This window comes from Copadichromis virginalis, linkage group LG2 (assembly GCF_057382275.1).
Source record: "Copadichromis virginalis isolate Kocher_CV1m ecotype Utaka linkage group LG2, C_Virginalis_male_GT1.1, whole genome shotgun sequence".
Classification (NCBI taxonomy): Eukaryota; Metazoa; Chordata; class Actinopteri; order Cichliformes; family Cichlidae; genus Copadichromis; species Copadichromis virginalis.
In genome coordinates, this window is record NC_140619.1 from 35,939,545 (window position 1) to 35,959,497 (window position 19,953).

The following is a 19,953-nucleotide window of genomic DNA, read 5'->3' on the forward strand; positions in this document are numbered from 1 at the left end:
AAAAAAGAAATAAAAAAAGGGGGGCAGGGCGGTGGGTGGGGGAAAGGCCAAATTAAAATCCCAGCAGCGCAACCATTCCTAACGTATTGAAAAAGGTTTTTATTTATAAGTATTAGCACTTGTTTGTAGGCAAAGAAGAAGGAGGTTTGGTGAGTGATTCTTAAAAGCTGCTTACTTTATAACGGTTGAGGGTTATTATAGGACTGTTGATAGTAAACTGGCAACACCTGGCTAACTGAATAGCGAGGCTTTATTGTCAGCGATTATTAATTATTATTTGTTCAACTATTTTATTTTGTTTTATTTCCATTTTATTTTATGTAGTAAAACTGTCGTAACGTATAATTTCTGGTGCACCTGGATAATCACACACCTGTTGCCATTATTAATTGTTATTATTAATTAATGGGTTACAGTAAGAGAATGCAAAAGCAGCCTTAGATACTTTAAACTGTTGAATATTATTTTTATCCTGTTATTTCATTAATTAAAAAGTATAATTAAAATAGTAATAAGTGCAACAACCCAGAGAAAAACAAAACTCCCAGCGTGGGAGACAAGCCATTGTTGTTGGGGGGAGGGGTAAACTACCCAAACCTACCTGCCTCTGTGTGAAAAAGGTACTGCACTTCCTGTGAAATCATGAATGAACTGTAAATAGCCACAATTTTTTTTTTAAACCTGAGTTCAATTACACTAGTTCACACACAGTCCTTATTACTCCCAGACCTGTTGAATGAAGAAGTCACTTATATAGAAACTGTCTGATAAAGCGAAAGAAGCTAAAGGATCTCAAAAAGCAACACATCATGCCACAATCTAAAGAAACTCAAGAACTGAAGGGAAACAAAGTCATTGGCATCTATTACAAAGATGTTGCAAACTAGTTTCTAGGGATTCAGGATCCAGCAAACTACAGTGACAGCCATTACCCACAAATGGAGACAACTTGGAACAGTGGTGAACCTTAACCAGAGCAACCTACCAAATTTACTCCAAGAGCACATTGTTGACTCATCCCAGAGATCACAAAAGAACCCAGAAAAACATGTAAAGAATTGCAGGCATCACTTGCCTCAGTTAAGGTCGGTGTTCATGATTCAACAATAGGAAAGACCATTAATGACCAAAAAGAACACAAAGGCTGCCAAAAGACAACAAAAGTTGAACTTTTTTGGTGCTGTTAAAGTGATGGTCTGGAGCCACTTTGCTGCTTCAGGATGCTGTAATTGATGGAGCCATGAATTCATCTCTGTAACAGAAAATCCTGAAGGAAAATGTCCTGCAGTCGGTTTGTGCCCTGAACCTCAAGCACACCTCCACCTCTGAGTGGCTCAAAAAAAAAGAAGCTAAATTAAGATTTTGAAGTCACCTTATCAAGGTCTGGCTATCCAATCACATTGAGATGCTTTGACATGACTGTGAACAGCCCAGTAATGCTCAAAACTCCAGTGTCACTGAATTAAAACAATTCTGCAAATAAGATAGGGCCAAAATTCCTCCACAGCGATGTAAAAGACTCATCGCCAGTTATTGCAAATGCTTGATTGCAGTTGTTGCTGTCAAGTGGTTTAACAAGCAATTACTTTTCACGTAGGGCCACTTAGGTTTGGATAGCTTTTTTTTTAAATACATGAAATCATCATTAAATGTCTGTATTTACTCAGGTTATCTTTGTCTAATTTTAAAATTTGTTTGATGATTTAAAACCTGTAAGTGTGGGAAATATGGAAAAACTTTCATAGATGCTCTTCTGCATACCTGGATTGTAATGAGTGGTTATTTGAGTTGCTGTTGCCTTCCTATCAGCCTAATGCTGCCGGGTCACTCTCCTGTGACGTCTGGCATCAACATCACTTAGAGAACTGCCACTCACTGGGTATTTCCTCTCTATTGGATCATTCTCTGTAAACTCTGTAGATATATTCTGTGGAAAAATCCCAGTGGATTAGCAGTTTCTGAAGGAAAAGCCTGTCTGGCACCAACAACCAGAGTGTCAGAGTTACAATCAGAGTCACTTAAAGCACTTTACTTCCCCATTCTGATACTTTGTTTGAACTTCAGCAGGTTGTTTTGATTTGCAAAGAGTTGGTGTCATATGATTTGCCAGTTAAATATTTGTGTTAACGAACAGCTGAAACGTTGTACCTAATGATGTGAGTGGAAGTCTAATGAAGTCTAGAAGTTTCTTTTCATATGGGCTGTCATTTAATGTCAAACCATGGTCTCACAGTTCTACTTAAATTACTATTTTTGATATTGTTCTTCCGCATCGTCCTACTTCTTCCTCCTTTACGTCACATTGCTTTCACCAGTTATTGGTATCAACCTTCAGCTCTCGCTTGCTTTCTGAGTCCTCTAAACTGTCTTGTTGCAGTTTAATTACCTCAGAAAAATTTTGCGTTGTGTTTGATAAATGACGTCTGTGCTGTATTGATATCTACTTCTGCCTCGTGTTATTAGAAGTTATGCATTGCATGCGAATCACTGTGGAAAAATGTGTTTAGGGAGTGATCGCATGTTTATCATTTTGAAATACAGTTAAATAGGATCTGCAAATTGTGTCTAAGTAGGTGAAACTTGTTTTGCCAAAAGGATGATTGATTCAGTTTAGGACACTGAAAATATGGTCTTGAGAAATGGGAGTTAATGGGAGTTTTTGTAGGTATGTGTTTGCAGAATCACAATACTAATTACTAAATTAATGCTGTTAAAAGATAACAATAAGATAAAATATACTATATTTATCTCAGGTGTGGGAAATTCTTTTGTTACACCACTTCAATAATAAAAACAGCAACAATGATAATAGCATTAAAAATTATAATAATTAAGCATTTCAGAATCAACAAAGCAAAAGTAAAATTCTAAAATTCAGTAAATAAAGTTTTGTTACCACATAGGATTCAAATAAAATGTCTAAATGAGCATACAGAACATTCAGATGATTTTCTGCTTTACACGTGTTGTACTGTAGTTATTGCCTGCGGTATGAAGGGTTTTCCGTTTCTGTCCTCGTGGCAGCAGAGCTGAATTGGTCTGGTAGAGAAGGTTCTCCAGTAAGTCTTGTAGAGGGTGGTTAGAATTATCCCAGATAGAAAGCAGTTTGTTAAGTGACCTCCTGTCCACTGCAGTTTTAGAAGTGTCCACCTTCCAGCCAGTGCCTGCTCACCCTCTTCTTGTATACAGCCTCTTCTAGTTCAGCCTGTTGTCGATGTGTTACTTGTAGTCGTCCACCACGCCAACATCTTACCCCAGGATAGACACAGGCCATGTAGTCTTCATCTTCCTTCTGAAGTTGATCCCCAGCTTTCTGCTGTTATTTACATTTAGAAACATGATTCTTGTTAGACCACGGCACAAAACCATCCACTAGTGGTGTGTAGCTTCCTCTTGCCCATCACTTATTCATCCAGACACTGCAGAATCATATTTCTGTTGGGCCTGTTGGGGCCTTAAAAAGAAAATTTACAGGTAGCCTTTCAAACCAGTATTTTTCACCATTAGAGTGTAAATAATCTCACACCAACAAGAAACTTACACACTCAACTCGGTCATATCACGGCCAACAAATGGACACATTAGGCCAGAATGACAGACGTATAGAAGATCTACCTATTTTCAAAGAGTAACAGGACAACCTGTTAGTCTTTAGACAGGTTGTCCTGTTACCCTTGCTTCATATATGCTTTTTTGCCATTCAGAGAATATCGCTATGTATTTTTAAGTAGAGTCCAGCCTGAAGTTTGTATATTTGCAAAGTTTTAGAAGTATAGAGTAAGTGTACATTAGTTTCATTTTAATAATTTATCAGCATAGTAACCTACCTACTGCAGAGGCTTCCACTCAGTTTCGAAGCAGAAAAGTATTCCTGGTTCCACTGGGGCTCGAACCCAGGACCTTCTGCGTGTAAAGCAGACGTGATAACCGCTACACTATGGAACCAGCTGATTGTCCTTTCCGAAGTGTAGCATAATAAAGAATACGCGATACATCTAACGTGGCTAATAATTGCTTGTTTTTCCAATATGATGAAGGAAAGCCGCTTCGAGAGTCCGCTGGTATTCGCTGCTCTTTCAAGCGGTTCCCTGTGCTTCGCTGCTTTTTAGACAAAGTGACGATGAGTGTCAGTCTCTCCCAGTAAGTCATCTCGCTCGGATACTAACCTAACTACGTCCTAATCTAACCTAGCTGCTGCTGTTTTTAGTTCCAGCGCCAGTGGAGCCCCCCTTTTCTTTTTGCTTGTTTGACCGATCACACGTTATGGTAGCTAGCACCGAGGTGCTACTTGTGAGCTGGAAATAATCGAGCGGGGCGAGTCGCCTCCATTTGTCCGTGTGTCCAGCCTTCCGACTGCATGAACTAACAACATACCAAGTCAGGATTAGCGTTTCTAGCTTAGGAAGCACTCTTGGCTTATCCGGCTAGCATGGCTCAAGTGTGTTTGTTGCTCAAACATGTGATTCCAGTCTTGAAAACCTCTTTTGCCACATAGCTGAACACTGTAACTGTACTTCAGTGTATTGTGAAAAGAGGAAGCAGGCACGATGTTAGATCAAAGACTAACTGATAGCCAGACACACTGAAAGTTATTATTTACCTTGGCCATGTGTTAAAAACACACATTTAATGCTGTAATATTTACACTACTTAGCAGGTTTAATCATTACACATGGCTGTATGTGACATTTAGACAAGCAGAATAACGAGGCAGAGAGCAGCAACAAGCAGGGTATTTAAACATGTCCAGCAGAAGCAGTCTAGCTTTTTTAACGCTGTCCTGCTTATCTGTATCTGTTGTATCTATTGTGCATTATTCATCTCAAGAGCTCCAGAGGTGCCCATCAGAGGGTTCAAATATAAATTCCTAAGCGCTCTCATCCTCTTGCTAAATTGTGATAAGTGTGTTTGCTGCTGATTGGTGAGGCTCCTCAATCAGGCTTCTGTTCAAATGGCCGGTCCCTCCTGTTTTTTTTATGCTCCTGTGGGGTCTGAAATATGTATTCATATTTATGTTCTTTGCAATGACTTGATCTTCAATCATGCACACTATAAGTTATTTGTTCCAGAGGTTTTCCTTTCGCTGGCCTCTTGAAATCGCCTCAGCATCTCATTCTTCCATTTTTAGCTGTTTTGACTCCAGCTTTCTTCGGTGCCAATGAGGGAAGGGGAGTCAGGCTGGCTGAACAACGTGGGGATGACAGCTGCGTCTGTTTATCATGTGGGGTACAATAGCACACCTTGAGAGCCAGCCAGAGCTTGTATTCTCACTGATCCAACACAGCAGGCCAGAATTAATCATATAGATTCATATGTGGGCAGGATCAAAATGCAAGACATGCTAGATCTGTGCCACAGACTTCATTTGACCAAATGGTATCTGTGTATGACGCTAGACAGGCCATACAGTATCACAAAGTAAACTTGGAAGTTAAAAGTTAAATTGCTAAGGAGATATTTTAAATTATTTTGTTAAAAACACTGAAAAGCTTAAATTGCTTACATTTTCTGCTCAGTTCCCTGAATCCCAGTGTATTATCTTTGTCTGATAGAAACTTAAAGTATGACACAAAACTCAAATAAGATAGCAGAATTACCTTTCATAAAAGAACTTTTTAATAAAAATTGTTTTTTTATGTTTAAACTCTCTTGTAAAGTAAATAGAGTTATTCATCTAAACACCTTGTAGCCTAGACTATTTAACAGTTTTTAAATAGTCATTTTCAAACAATTTCAGTCTTATAAATATTAATTTTCTACACAATTTCCTACCTGACCTCTTTACAATGAGCAGGGTTTTTTTTAAAGTATGTATGTAAGATTTAAAAAAAAAAATCTTTATCCCCCAAATGAGAAATCACTGTGTTAAAGCAGCTAAAACATGAAAAGCAACTTAGCTCAGTAACATGTGTACAGTATCACAAAAGAAAATAGCTTGAAAAGTTTTAAATAGAAAAAACAATAAGTTAAGAGCTCAATAAATGTAAATATAATATAATAAGTGCCTTAAATCTGATGATTTGGTGAAGACTTTTTGTACGTGTCCTTGTGGCAGCAGAGTGCAACAGAGAAAGTGTTCAGCTGCGTGTCCAACAAGTGCTGCAGAAGGTGGTGAGGATCCATTAACTATCCGTAGCCATTCACTACATCTTCACTCATTTGGATGACCTCCTCATCAGCTGATGGAGGAATCCAGAAAGTGTGTTGACTCTAACTGGGGCAATAGCGATGCTAAAATTCATCAGCGAGTTAAATGGATGCATTAAAACAGCTTTACTCAGTGTTTAGACCCCACAAACATTCTTTCACAGTACCGTGCTTCGGAATGATTTAATTTACTGAATTAATCCAAATTTTTACCTTCACAATATGCATACTTTCTGAGTCAAAGACCCTAGAAGTACACCAGAGGCTCCAAATTCATGACTGTTAAAAAATGCTGTGAGTTGTTATAGCTATTTATCCCACATTATATGATGCACTTTTCAAAGTTTTCTCAAGTGATAGAACATCCAGGGCACCATTGCTGGGCTCTGTTACTCTGGACCATGAACATTCAATTGATGCAGTTTTGTTATTGAAGCTATAATGTATCTAGTGGAATCGATGCTCATAGTTATTCATAGGACGAAATTGTCGTCAAACAGATTTGGTTTCAGTTTTTAACAGACGTCAAATGTGTTAGTCATCCCTGAAAATTTTATGTGGATATGTCCTCTACTTAAGCAGTTACAGATGTTTAAAATGCTGGGCAAAAGGGTCAGCTAAGCCATTTCCTATGTACTCTGTATATAGGAATTGGCTTATCTCACCTATGTACAATTTTGAAATTAAGTCTTATATTAATTTCCATTTATAGATCAGATTGAATTATCTTAGAGCTATGTTCATTTTAAAGGACATTTTGTGTTTCTGGTGTCAAACAGAGATACTGAAAGCATTGTTTTCTTTGTAGCACATTTGTAAAGATTATTTAAAATTGCTTCTTTTTTGGCTTGAATTTTAACTTCACCAGCTGTCAATCACCTTAATAGTGCGTGGAATGAAACAGGATCAAGGTTTGGGACCAAGTTTTTTGTCAAATGAGGACATATCTGCATGTACTTACATGTCCACTATTGATGCTAGGCAGTTCCAAATGCCATTTCTTGGACTTGTAATAAACTGCAACTTAAAAAAAAAAAATGGATTATTGCCGAGAGTTGCACCAGCAAAATTTTCTAAAAATAAATAAATTAAGATACACAGAAGTTAAAAGTAAGGTCTGTGTTGTAATTTTAGATTTATATTTACAAGTAATGTGATCACAGTAAGAGAAGGTTTAAATCATCAGTACTCTCTGCCAAGGAAACCTGTTAGGGACGCTCCTTTCAGGATACAAATGTTCAAATTCTGGGCAGAGAAGACAAACGGCGGGAGTGAGAGGTAAAGGGGGCTATCTGCATACGTCTGAAACTGACCGATGCCACAAACTATCAGCCCTTTTATAATGCAGTCTTACGATCCCTTCCGAGGCAATTCAACTCCCATTCACACCTTGACCCATGTGACCTTAATGACTCACACAATGGCAGGTTGTGGCACTGTCTCACAGAGAATTCACACCTTGGCTCATGTCACCCTAAAGACTCACTGGATGACTGGGTGGGTCAGTATCACCTCCAAGGTGACAACTTCAGTTAAGGTTAAATACCTGGGAATCATATCACCTTTTAGAACTAAAGAAGCCTTTCAGATCAGAATGTCTTCATGAACGTTATAAAAAGAAGGCCAGTAGCTTTTTTCTCAAGCACTTAGGACAAGGATGACTGGCTGGACCTTATCCTATCTGACTTTGGGCTAGATCAGAGACAGGTAAAAACACTTTCACAGTGAGTGGAAACCAGAATACCCAGGGGAAACCCACATTGCCACAGGAAAAGCATGCAAACTTCACACACAAAGGCCGCAGCCGACCATAAGGTTCAAACCAGGGGCCTTAGTACAAAGCGAGAGAGCAATCTGAGTCCTGAAATAAACAAAAGATTGGAATATGTTTGCCAGTGAGCAGATATGGATCAAAACAGTGCTCGATTTGAAATGCTTTAAAATTGGCTTAGTGTTAATGTTAAATGTAAAAAAATATATATTTTGTTTGTTTACAAGAAATCTCCACAGGGCGTCTTGTTGTGGAATATTGCTCCGTAGTGTCACTTGTGGTCAAATATTCCAAAGCATGCCTTTAACACAGGACTGAAAACAATGCATTTTGGATATATTTGTATTGAAGACAGCATGGCAATGAAACTATTCTCCCCCCCCTTATAGCAACAAGGTCCTAGGCTTGAATCTGGCAGCTATATAGAGCCTTCCTTTCTGGGGAGAGTATCTTCTGTCTGTGTGGGTTCTGTTATGGACTCCGGCTTCCTCACAAAGTCCACATACTTGGTGATTATTGTAGGTCGGAATGTGAGCATGAATGATTATCTGTCTCTATGTTAGCCCTATGATAGACTGGTGATGTGACCTTGGTATACCTCACCTCTCTCCCAGTGACAGCTGGTATAGGCTACAGCTTCCCAGTGACCCTGAATTGGATAAATAGTTAGGAGAATGCATGGATGTGTGGATGAAGCTCTTCCTTTATGATGATGTGTTCTAACAGCAGAAAGAGGCCGGCCATAAAAAACTGAAATCACAAATGCACTTGTGATAAACAGAGAGAATGTGGACACATAGAGGTGAAACTGAAACTGATAATTATTTGATGCAGTGCACTTGTGTGATTTATAGCGAAGCGTGTAGTGCTACGCTGCAGACCGGTCTGTTAACAGAGTGACAGCTGTCTTGTATAAAAGGTTTGTGATGCTTTGAGTCAATCATAACTGATTAGAAAAATGTAAGCTTCAAGTGGGTGAAAGAATTTACTCCTAATCTTCTTCTACACAATAATGTGTACCCGCCATCAAGAGTAGACGGCCTGATTTGGTGCAGACCAATGCAGATGTTGTACCATCTTGAAAATCAGTCACTGGAACTAAATTGCTGTTTCAGTTGGACTTTAATCTCTGCAGCGTGTTCCCAGTTTTACAAGCAATGTCATTTGCTGTTAGATGCCTGTGGCCATTTTGATGGTCATCTTCTCGGACTTACGCATGATTCCAGTGACTGTAGACCCGGAGCCCTGGAGAGTGTGACCTGCAGAGCCGTCTATGTCTCAGTCGAAGGTTTGTGCCATATCTATAAGCGACATCTACGGTTTTCTCATTCTGAATCATCTTCCTTTTATGTTCTTGTCTGTCTATTTGTCTTTTCTCCTCATGAAACACCTTAAATTGATCACATGCCACATGAACATCTGGCTGGTTGTCAGAATTGCTCAAGAACATTTCATTTAGCCCTAGTGTTGTGGGTTGCGGATGTTGTGCTAGTGTTTCTTGTTAAGTTTTAGGTCCCCCATCCCAAAATGATGCATATTAATATAAAATGTGTTTTTAAAAAATCAGCTGCAGTGTCCCACTTACTCTGGATAATTCTTAGATGTCACTGTCAGCAGTTTCCATAGACTCTGTCCATCAGTGTGAAGTTGTGTATTTTCAGTGACAACTGCTCACAGCAAGGTCTTTAGATCATCCAGACTGTCCATTATCAGTCAGATATCTCAAAATCTGGGCAGATAAAATCTAAACTGTGAAATCCTAAAGCTTTCATGTGCAGTAAGCATGTATGTCATTTTGTATTTGGGCTTACAATTTAACCGATATGATGGTGTCTAAAAAATAACCAGCTCAGGTTAGCCTGCAGTCAGTCCCCTAAATAGATAATTGTGTGAACATGAATTCAGTGGAAGCAGTGGCCATTACTGGCACAGACAGCTGTCCTACTGTGCAGTGTGTGTAGCAGTTGTCTGATGAGGCTTTTATAGCATCTCTGACAGTTTTGCTCGGTCAGATCCTTTATGAAAGATCTCAGGTACTGCTCCCCAGTTCCTCTCTTCAAGAAAAAGAAGTATGTCTCCTCCCTAAATCTGCAGACAAGCCTCATTTGGCAAATAGACCACGGGCCCTATATCATAAACTTCCACTAACACACATTCAATCCATCCATTTTCGCTTGTGTTTGCTTTTAGCGCTTTACCTACTGGTTAAGTTTTGATCCGTTGAAGGTTTGTATCCTGGAAAATGTGGTACTTTAACAGCAGTGATGATTTGTTCACTGACTTAAGCTACTTTTACAGCCTCTAATAAGTTGCCTGGGTGTCCCGACCTTTCTGGCCCTTTGGGAGGTCCAGGCATAGCAATGCAGCAAAATGCTTGAATTTAACTAAAATGAATTTGTTAACTGAAATAAAATAGACATTGTGTTATGTGAATCTCACTCACTTGCTTTTTAAACTTTATTTTTCTAACATCTATATTTGTGCTGTTGTAATATTTATTCTGTCTTGTCTGTCATGTTGCCAAGAGAACAAGCTATTTCTGTTTTTAATTAGCCTCTGTGAGCTTCTTTCAAGACTTTTAAAGTGATTCATTAGTAACTCAACAATATATTTATCCACAGGTTTGGTTTGTAAAGCAAAACCTTTGGCCGTCATATCTACAGATGATGTCAGACTCTTTATTAGCCTGTGTGGGTGACATTTAGGACACAGGCCCTCCATCTTGCTTGTGCATATTTTGGTTCTTTTTTTTTTTGGTTTTGTTACTTCATCTGTTCACAATCCAGAGACAGTGAACTGGCAGAGAGAGGGAGGTGTGGCATGCAACAAATGCCACCCAGCGTGGAGTTAAACAGTTACAGTTAGAATAATATGGTATGCCCTTAACCTTTTTAGTATTATGCTGTATCAGTTTGCAGATTCATCATAACACTCACTGCCCTCAAGTGCTGTTGTTTAGAGACTGCATCTGAACTACGATATTTCATTCACACAGGAAATATATATAGGCTGTCTAACTCGTGTCCAAAGCTTCCTGCCTTAGCAGATTCATATTAACACCCGCTCTAGAAAAGGTATTACTCAATACCTTTATTTTACAGCACCACACAGAATGGTAAAGCTACAGCCCGAGCAATATAGGATGTTTTAAATGATGGACAGACCATGAAACAGTGACACGACATAAACAGTATTCAGTATTTAGCATCTGAAATTGCAGTTGCGGTATATCTGCTGTGAGCTAATATCAGCAAATATAAAGCCCACCAGTAAAGGTAGTTTCTAACCATTTTGTCTCCACTGCTAAACATGTAAAAACTTATTGGGTAAACTGTGCAGCAGTGGCAAAGAAAATGTATTTACACTTCATGTAAGTGGCTACGTTTTAACAAACAATGAATGAACCTTTACAGTGAAAACTGGTCACTTTGATTTTTGGCTTTTTACTTCTTTTTGCACATCTGCAGTGAGCTGGATGGCCTCGTAGGAGACTGCAGCGTGCCGTGATTAATTGGGCTGCACGGGTCTGACGCTAAACCATCATTAGAATGTTAAAGTAATGCGTGGGCAGCTTAATTGGACTTGAAGACACGCTTAATCAAAATTTAGATCACACCTTTTTCTTTTCTTTTTTTAAGTGACCTCTAAGCAGAACATCTAAATCTGCTGTGAGAAGCTGCTTTATAAGGACTGTATGTCTGACTCGCCGAGGATCGTTCATTTAAAGATTCAAGCCCACCGAGCACCCAGCGTGTTTGTTATTCACCTGTAGGGCTTTACCCGGCGCTAGGACCCAGGGTGCGCGATTTTCATCTCCAGCTGCTGCAGACCGAAAACTGGCAATAAGGGAAGATCGCGAGGACAAGCCAAAATTACATACTGTATTCATTCTACTTCAAAATCACATCCCCGGACCCGCAGCGAAGCCACCGTGGAGACAACAATAGCTTGTTGCGCTGTGTGTGAAGGCTTTGTGGCTGTAGACGGCTCGGAGCGCAAGGTAAGACGGTGCAATACCATGCGATTACTAATAACAAAGGCGTTACGGGCGAGCAGGGGGCATTAAAGGGGGCATTGCACAATGCTATTGAGGGCGAGCAAAACTCTGCCAAACTTTGACCTGGATATCTGCATTTTCTAGTTGTCGCTGTCTTGCGGGAGCCGCTACCGGAGCCTGTAGTTGCGGAGATGTTTCGCTGTTATCCCACGGCATTATGTAGGATCGTGTCACATGTAGCCTATGGACAAGCCAACTTGTGTGTCGAGATGACATCTGAGTGTGCAGTCCAAGCGTGCCGGCAGTGGATGCAGTCGGTTACCCAAACGCGGACACGGTAACTGAAGGCAAAGAGATATGTTTTAATTTCAGGCAGATTTAAAAGGCGATGTGGACGGCGCATCGGGCCATCCATTAACCTGGAAAATAAGAACATCACCCTGACTGTTTCTGTGATCGGCTGCCTTCCTCCTTTCGTTCGCTGTGGAATAATTCATTACTTAGACCAAGATGGAAGAATAATGCGCTTGATTTTCACTCAAGCGCGTTATTCTTCCATCCTCCCAGCCTCGACATTCAACACTGACCAGGTGAACCACCAACTCAGACGGGACATCCTCGTCGCTGCTGGAGAGCATGGCGGCCTAAATAGGTAGGGTCGATAATCTCCAATATGACTCACAGATAGATGACTGTGAATGCCCACTTTGAAGACGGTGTATTCTTTCATAAAAAGAGATCGGGCCTTCGATATAAACAACGTGCCTTCATCTATATCGCAGTTGTCATAGTGCATGTGCGGACTGCTACATCCCTGCTCGACTGATTTACAAATGCACGTATAACAAGTTTTTTTTTTTTTTTTGAAGCCCTCAGCTGTCCGATGTGCAGCCCGTGAACCAAACTCGTCTATAATTGGTGAAGCGCCGAGCGGCCGGCCACTACCGGGATAGCTCTTGCGCGGTCGTTGAGGTCTCCGGGTTACCCCGACTCAGACACAATGCGATGTGTCAGCAGGCGACTTTGTGATACTCGTGCTTTATGCTCGGTCCTCTTCGGCGTTCTTCCTCCGTTTTTCCTTCTTTCTTTTTTACTGATCGGCGTTTTTTTTTGTTTCCCAATTTCACGTTTGGCCATCTGTCAACGATTTGGCTGCCTGCACGCAGCCATTACTGAGCGAATGGCGAAGGGCATGTTAGAGGCTCTCACACACCGATCCACTCCGCGATAGGAGAGCAGCAGCGAAGTAGTTTCTGCTCGCGGTGCTCTCGGCGGATGGACGCGATCGTTTGTCCTGCACCGCCGTGCTGGTCAGGATCCGACACAGATCGTGCATGGTAGTAAACAAACTCTTTTTCAGTGGCGCGACGATGTCAGGGTCCCCCCGTGTGTATGCGTGCACGGTTATTTCCTCACCATCGCAAGTATTGAGAAAAGTAGGAAATTTGTTGGCCTAAAGGAGCGGATACCCTTGTAAACAGCAGGCCTGCGCTGCTTTCAGGATTCAGGTAAGACAAGTGGCCTAATTACAGCAGGGTAACCTGTACCGCTTAACTACTGAGCCAAAATGTGATTATGGAGTGAGAGGGCTAAATATCCTGTGGTTGTTTATCTTTTGAGGGGAGAGAATCGGGCAGGACCAAGTGTAAACCTCCTGCTCCACAGGCTGGGTTGAAACTTTAAGGTTTTTTTTGTTTGTTTGTTTGTTTGTTTGCCTTTGTTTGAATGGAAGCTGCAGATGTGTTGTCATTCACTTCATAACTGCACACATGAGCTGGTGGTCGACAGATATCCAGCTCCCTGCAGTCAGAGAAGGAGGAGGCTGCTCATGTTTCAGTGTGAACTTGTTCCAATTCACAACAGGCTACAAATGGTTGTAAACGAATGGGGATTTTGTTCTATTACAAATGAGGCACACAACCTTCTAGAGAAGGTTGTAGATGATATTACCTTTGCAATAACGTGTCTTGTTTTGTATCCTGACCCTCTTCGGTTGTGTTAAACACAGTGTGGCTTCTATATTAAGCATGTTTGGATTGTTGTCAGTAGGTTGTAGGCTCTTGTCCTTGTGCATTGGGTCAGCTGTCTGGATTTTTATACAGAGAAGAAATCTGAGGGCTAACATTAACATTCAAAACCCAAGCCTCATCCATATTGTAGTTATGCCTTGAACTTGTCTTAAAACCACTTCTCTCTATCCAGTTAAAACCTGAGCTGACCTGATAGTAACAGGAAATGTGATTTTGACACACAGCACTGCAAGAGGTGAATGACAGGGAACTGAAGAGGCACCGCTGAGGGAATGGCACTCTGTTTGTTCATATATTCATTATAAATGTTTATTAGCGGCCGTGTTTATAGAATTGCTTCACAGCATGAGGCCTGGACTGGCTCATTCCAAGTGTCACATAAAATATTAATAATAATAAAAATCACATGCTTCAGTTGGGATGTTTTCAGCATAATACATGTGGTGACTGTGCATGGCAAAAAGGAAGTAAATTTGCAAAGAAGAATGATGAGTTGTGTTCTTGGTGTTTTCTATGAAAGAGAGCAAGCATCTGCGAGCAAATTGTTGATGTGAATAATCCTAACTCAGCACTTTAATAACATCACTTTTGGTTTGTAAAGCAATGTGAAAATAGTTATGCAGATAGTTTAAAATCAGTTCGATTAAACACGATGAAAACACAGGTGTAAAATTTCCAAAAGAGCTTGCAAGAAAAAGTTGGGTTTGAGCTGAGCTGACAGAGGTCAGTGCTGGAAGCTTAATCTCATTCACTGGTAAGGTTGGATGCATGGTATCGTCACAAATAACGAAAAAATGTATGTGAGGATCATAGGTTTCATGCGTATCTATTTCAAAAGAATCCAGTAAAATAAAAAAGGAAAAAAGTAAAGCTTTCCCCTCCACATCTTCTCCCAGCTATAGTCCGCCAGTCTGCAGCCTACAGCATGTAACTGGAGAGCCTCCAACACCCCGGAGTCTTTCTTCCTCGCGTTAATTCCCCTGCAACGGACCCAAACCTCTCCCACTCTTTTTTTTAATTCATATTGTGGCCGTTTAGAAACCATCACCCACAGCTGACTGTTAATTGACCCGCTGACACCCAGACGCGCACGGACATCCAGCGATACTCGGGGCTAAATTTGTTGTTGTTGTGGGTTTGAATAAAATGTTTTTGTTTTTTAAACGAGGTTTATTACTTCGTTACCCCGATAAGCCTTTTCAGTTTAGCGCACCGTTACACTCTTTTGGTCGCGATCCCCCCCATTCCCCTTGAGCGGCTGGAGCTCGCGTTGCATGCCGGTACCTGCAGTCCTCACCGCTCCCTGCCTCTCCAGCGTTTAATCCTGGGCGTGGATAGCCGAGCACTACATCTCCCATGCTGTCACCGTGCACCCTTCTGCTCCCCCCCACCCCCTCTCTCGCTCTCTCTCACACCAGACTGGAGACTGGAGATACGGAACGGACCGTCTTGGCGACCCCCCCTCTCCTACCCTCCCCTCCTCCCTCCCCCAGCCCCTCGGACTTTTAGGACCGAAAACCGTCGAGATCAGTGAGCAGCCGCGGACTGTAGAGGCGAAAGGCTGGACACGGCCGTATCACAGTCGTGCCTGCACGGTGGTTCACATGCCATCTGGACGAGCAGGTTCGTAACTGTTTGTGTCATTAGAAATCTTTTTATCCCTACAGCTGATTGTCTTGGGGACTATTCAGTATTTTGCGTAGAAAGAGAAAGCCCGAAAGGGGCCGGAGAGGAGAGCAGAGGACAGGCTCGGTGGGTCGGGGGCTCTGATGAATGCCTTTCCACGCCGAAGTGGCTCAGTCGGTCCGCTAAAGGGCCGATAAGAGGGACGGGAGCACTTCGCATTAGGTCGGGGATAAATAACAGTAGCTTGCCTCAACATGCAAACCGCCGGGAGAGCTGCGAGGGCTTCGCGGAGAATCCGCTGCGCAGGGAAGCTGGAAACCTAACGTTGCTGGAGGTGGTGGTGGTAGTGGTGGTCAGCGGAGTTAACTATATTGTTTGCCCCCTTTTCATGGCCACTCCAGCCGCACAATAAGTTGTGCCACCCACCCCTATGGTCGTTCTCCTGCTGGTTACTTTTCTTCCCCCCCACACACACTTATCTGCCAGTAAGTCTGCGCCTCCAGTTTTCTGTGCTATCAGCGGCAGAAACGGATTATTTGTTTGTAAAAACGTCTACCGGCAGGGTTACTTTGTAGGCTGATGAAACGGGCCAGGAGTTTAGTTTGTTTGGCTCTCCCGTTGTTCTCCCCGCGTCTTCGCATTGATGTTCACTTACCTTATCAGGGGGAGATGTGACACATTGTGTGCTCCTACGTCGTAGCCCAGGCAGCCACTAGACAGGAGCGGAATCTCTCGTGTCACTTTGCTATATTTTCCTCAAACATCTGTCTTTCATCTCTGGACCTTTCCATCCCATCCTCTCCGGGTTATTTAGACGAGGTTCAGAGACGCAGACAGCCTGTCTGCTCAGTTTGCGCCCGTGTTTTTGTGCGGATGGACCGATCACCTGAGAGCCAGTTGCCATTCTCTCATTATGGTGACTGCTCGCCATCTCCAGCGAGAGAGAGAGGAGGGAGCGACCCGGAGCTCTCCAGAGTTTTTTCTTGCTGATAATTATAGCAGAGGTAAACGTGTTGTTTTCGGGGTTCCCTAACGCTTCAGTGGGCATGTGTTGTTATTGTGCACTTTTCAGATGTGACATTGGGAACGTGTGTCTTTTGTGCCGTGTACGTGGGCTGGGCAGCGAGCTGACCGGGTGGAAGTAGGCTACATCGGAACAATTTGGCTTCTTCGCGGCTGTTTTTCCTCAAAGGCTTTTTCTTTCTTTCTCTCTTTTCTCCCAGGCTCGACTTTGTGTTGTCCACGGTGTGTGTGTGAGGCTGTCTGTGTGCGTATGCGCGGACTGCTGCATATATTTACTGGCCTACATCAGAGCGGATGAATTCAAATGTTTAGTGGCGGAGTCGACCGCGATCGCAGCACAAAGACAAAGTAGCTGTAAGCAACTGTTGTACGGTAATGTATGCAGACCGTCGCTGCACACAGCGGCATCTGCATCGCTGGATTTCCCTTTTTTCAGTCGTGCTCGCAGATTCCAGCAGAGATTGGCTTGTCAGTCATTATGTGCATCATCTTCGTTATGTTTCACTGATTCAAGGGTGAAGCATTTCCATTTCCCCCCAAAGCTTTGGCACAGATTTTCTTGTTGCACAGTCCCTTTTGTAGTCGTCTCATTTGCTTGCAGATGCGCTCGTCTGCGCTCACCTCTATCTACAGTAAATACTAGGGTCAGTTCCAGCGTGTGTCCCCAGTGTAAGCTGTGTACTTATATGATATGAAGTTGATTCACGCTTTAATTATAATTCCTAATCGTGTGTATGGCCATCAGTGCTTTTTAACTTGTCTTGTGCGAGTTTTCAATAGAAAAGCAGTGAGTGGGATTGTCTGGTCATTAAATCTGGCTGTTGAGCATTTAAGGCTGCATGCCAGTAACTGGTCCAGTTATGCATAATCATTAACTGTATGCGCACATGCAAAAACCTTTGCTCGTTTCTTGTCACTCGCGGGTGTGCATGACTTAATCAACACAAAACACACACACTGATGTCGGCTCTAACAAAAGATCATTTGAGCAGTAACAGCTGATTGCCTCATGGATTACTGAATGAGCCTGCTGGGGACAGGCCCTGGGTCGCCTTAGGTAGAGCCTCTATTTGAAGTGACTGTTAAAAGCATTTCTCACTGGGCTCCTGCAGTAAAAACCAGGGGTATCCCATTCATGTTTTTTTTTAATCCCAATCTTGTAATATTGAGATTCTGCTGATTCCAGGTCTAATCTAGCATTGATATTTATTTTTTGCACATTTTCCCCTAATGCGCGTGTATGCCCAGGCTGCATTAAAGTTAGCACATGTTATCCTACATAATTTTCGCTTTTTTTGCTAATTGTCCCTTGATGTTCTCAAGTGTAATAGATATTTTTGCTTATTAATGAAGCTTCTGGCACAGTTTTTGTGCTGATGTTAATGTCAAATAAGGAGGTTTTGAGCTCTGCAGTTACTGAGTGAGTAGAGTGTTGATGACATATTGCATAGTGTAGTTGTACATGGTGGCCGAGTTGCACTTTGCAATAATACCACTTACAGTTGATTGTGAATTGTCTAGGAGGGAAGAAATTTCACATTCGTTGCAGTGATGGCATCCTATTACAGTACCACTCTCAAATTAATTGAACTCTTTAGAACAACCTATTTTTTGACAAATGTTTGTAAAGGCAGTTTGCATGGCTAGGTGCTTGGTTTTGTGGCAATGAGACTGAAAACACCTGAGAGATGTGGCTCGGTATTATTGTTCCTATTGTATACACCTGCTGAAGGGGAAACCTCCTCTGTGTTCAACCAGGACGATTTTGTAAAGTCACAAGCTTGAGCGAGAACCTCCAGTGAACATGTAGACGTAGAAATTGTTATGCCCATTTTTATTACTGAAGACAGTAATAATTATTTGAACACGATTCAACTTTTTGGCTCAAAAAAACTTTGATGGTTTCTCATAATTTTCTTTTTTGTATGATGTGATATTTTGTATGATATGGACTCTGTGGCAGGGAGGTTGTCAGAAGGATTAAAACCATCTCCTTTAATTTCCAACATAAAAAGTTTCAGGAGTACATCATATTTAAGGTTAACTTGCAGAAATGAAATGGAACATGAAAGAGGTGATCATTTGTGGTACTCCTCCAAAAGTTGATTCTGTTCATCTGGACGCAGCGTTTTCAGTGGGAGAAACGTTTCGTCACTCATCCAAGTGACTTCTTCAGTCTCAGCTGACTGCAGGTTTCCCCAGCCTTATAAACAGTACATTTGCATAATGACTGAAACCAGCCCACTGAAGGAACAATGGGCTGAGAGGTCAGTTCCTTAATCATAATTATGCAAATTCTCATGACCATTGATCAACAACCACTGATCAAAGACCACTGATCAATGGCCATGAGTACCATTCACCGAGAGTTGGGGAATGGCTGCAATCACAGCATTGTAAGATGGCGAAAGATGTACCCTCAGGCCCCCTCCTCGATTCAGAGATGGTCTTTCCCTTTTCACGTAAATGGCCTCCTTGATTCCGCACTCAAACCAGCGTTCCTCCCTGTCCAGGATGTGAACATCCTCATCATTGAAAGAGTGTCCACTGGCCTGTAGGTGTAAATAGACTGCAGAGTCCTGGCCCAGCCATTCCCCAACTCTCTGTGAATGGTACTTATGGTCTTTGATCAGTGGTCTTTGATCAGTGGGTTTTGGTCAGTGGTTGTTGATCAATGGTCGTGAGAATTTGATTTTGACGTCACTTGGATGAGTGACGAAACGTTTCTCCCACAAAACGCTACGTCCAGATGAACAGAATCAACTTTTGGAGATTTACTTTCCTGGATGATCGAGAATGCATCAAGACATCATTTGTGGTAGTTTCTTACGTGTCTCTGCCAAGGGTTCATTTACGCAGTGAATGTACAATGTTCTTTTAGTGAAGAGAGTTCACATTTCAAATGGATGAGCACTGGCAGCTTTCCACATCCCCTATGTGCAACAAAATAAAATCAAAGGGAATAACACAACGAATACGTGCCATCAGTTTACCACACTTCTCTCTGCTGCTCTAGATTGTCTCCTTGTTCTTAGGAAATTGTAACACAGCTGAACTCCAAGCATATCTTAAAGAAAGGAAGTTTTCAGTTGCCCAAAGTTAGTTACTTATTTCTTCTTCTCGAAGGTTTAGTCGAACAGATATTTTCTGTAGCTGAAAGGAGAACGGTGCTAAAGTAATCACAGCAAGTGGTTTTATGTTTTTTCTCTTGTGTGTTTTGCAGCATATCACTGTATTTGAAGGAGAACTCTCACCTGACTGACGCAGATACCCCCTAAGGCATGTTGTGCTAAAGAAACACCTATGCAGGTAATTGGCTTTTTTTTTCTGCTGAAGTTGTATTGCTTGAATAGCGCATC

General features: G+C 41.8%; 1 protein-coding gene and 1 non-coding gene across 8 annotated transcripts in view; one reads left to right on the top strand and one right to left on the bottom strand.

The window, feature by feature from the left end:
- The first annotated feature begins 3 nt into the window (after positions 1–3).
- bcorl1 (BCL6 corepressor-like 1) overlaps positions 4–19,953 on the top strand; it is a 34,574-nt gene continuing 14,624 nt past the window's right edge. For 2 of the 7 annotated variants that reach the window (XR_014915296.1, XM_085433004.1), the window contains exons 1-2: positions 15,393–15,568; positions 19,818–19,903. Coding sequence is in view for 6 of the 7 variants with exons in the window: in XM_085433004.1 (XP_085289130.1) it covers positions 19,898–19,903 (6 nt within the window). In the remaining variant the exon portion in view is untranslated. Of the gene's footprint in view, positions 150–9,084; positions 9,207–11,754; positions 11,919–13,227; positions 13,424–15,390; positions 15,569–19,817; positions 19,904–19,953 lie in introns of those variants that run through there. The other 5 variants (XM_085433012.1, XM_085433037.1, XM_085433021.1 and 2 more) reach the window with 5 other exon arrangements.
- trnav-uac (transfer RNA valine (anticodon UAC)) lies at positions 3,873–3,945 on the bottom strand. Its single transcript has one exon. It is a non-coding gene; the product is annotated as a tRNA-Val (tRNA).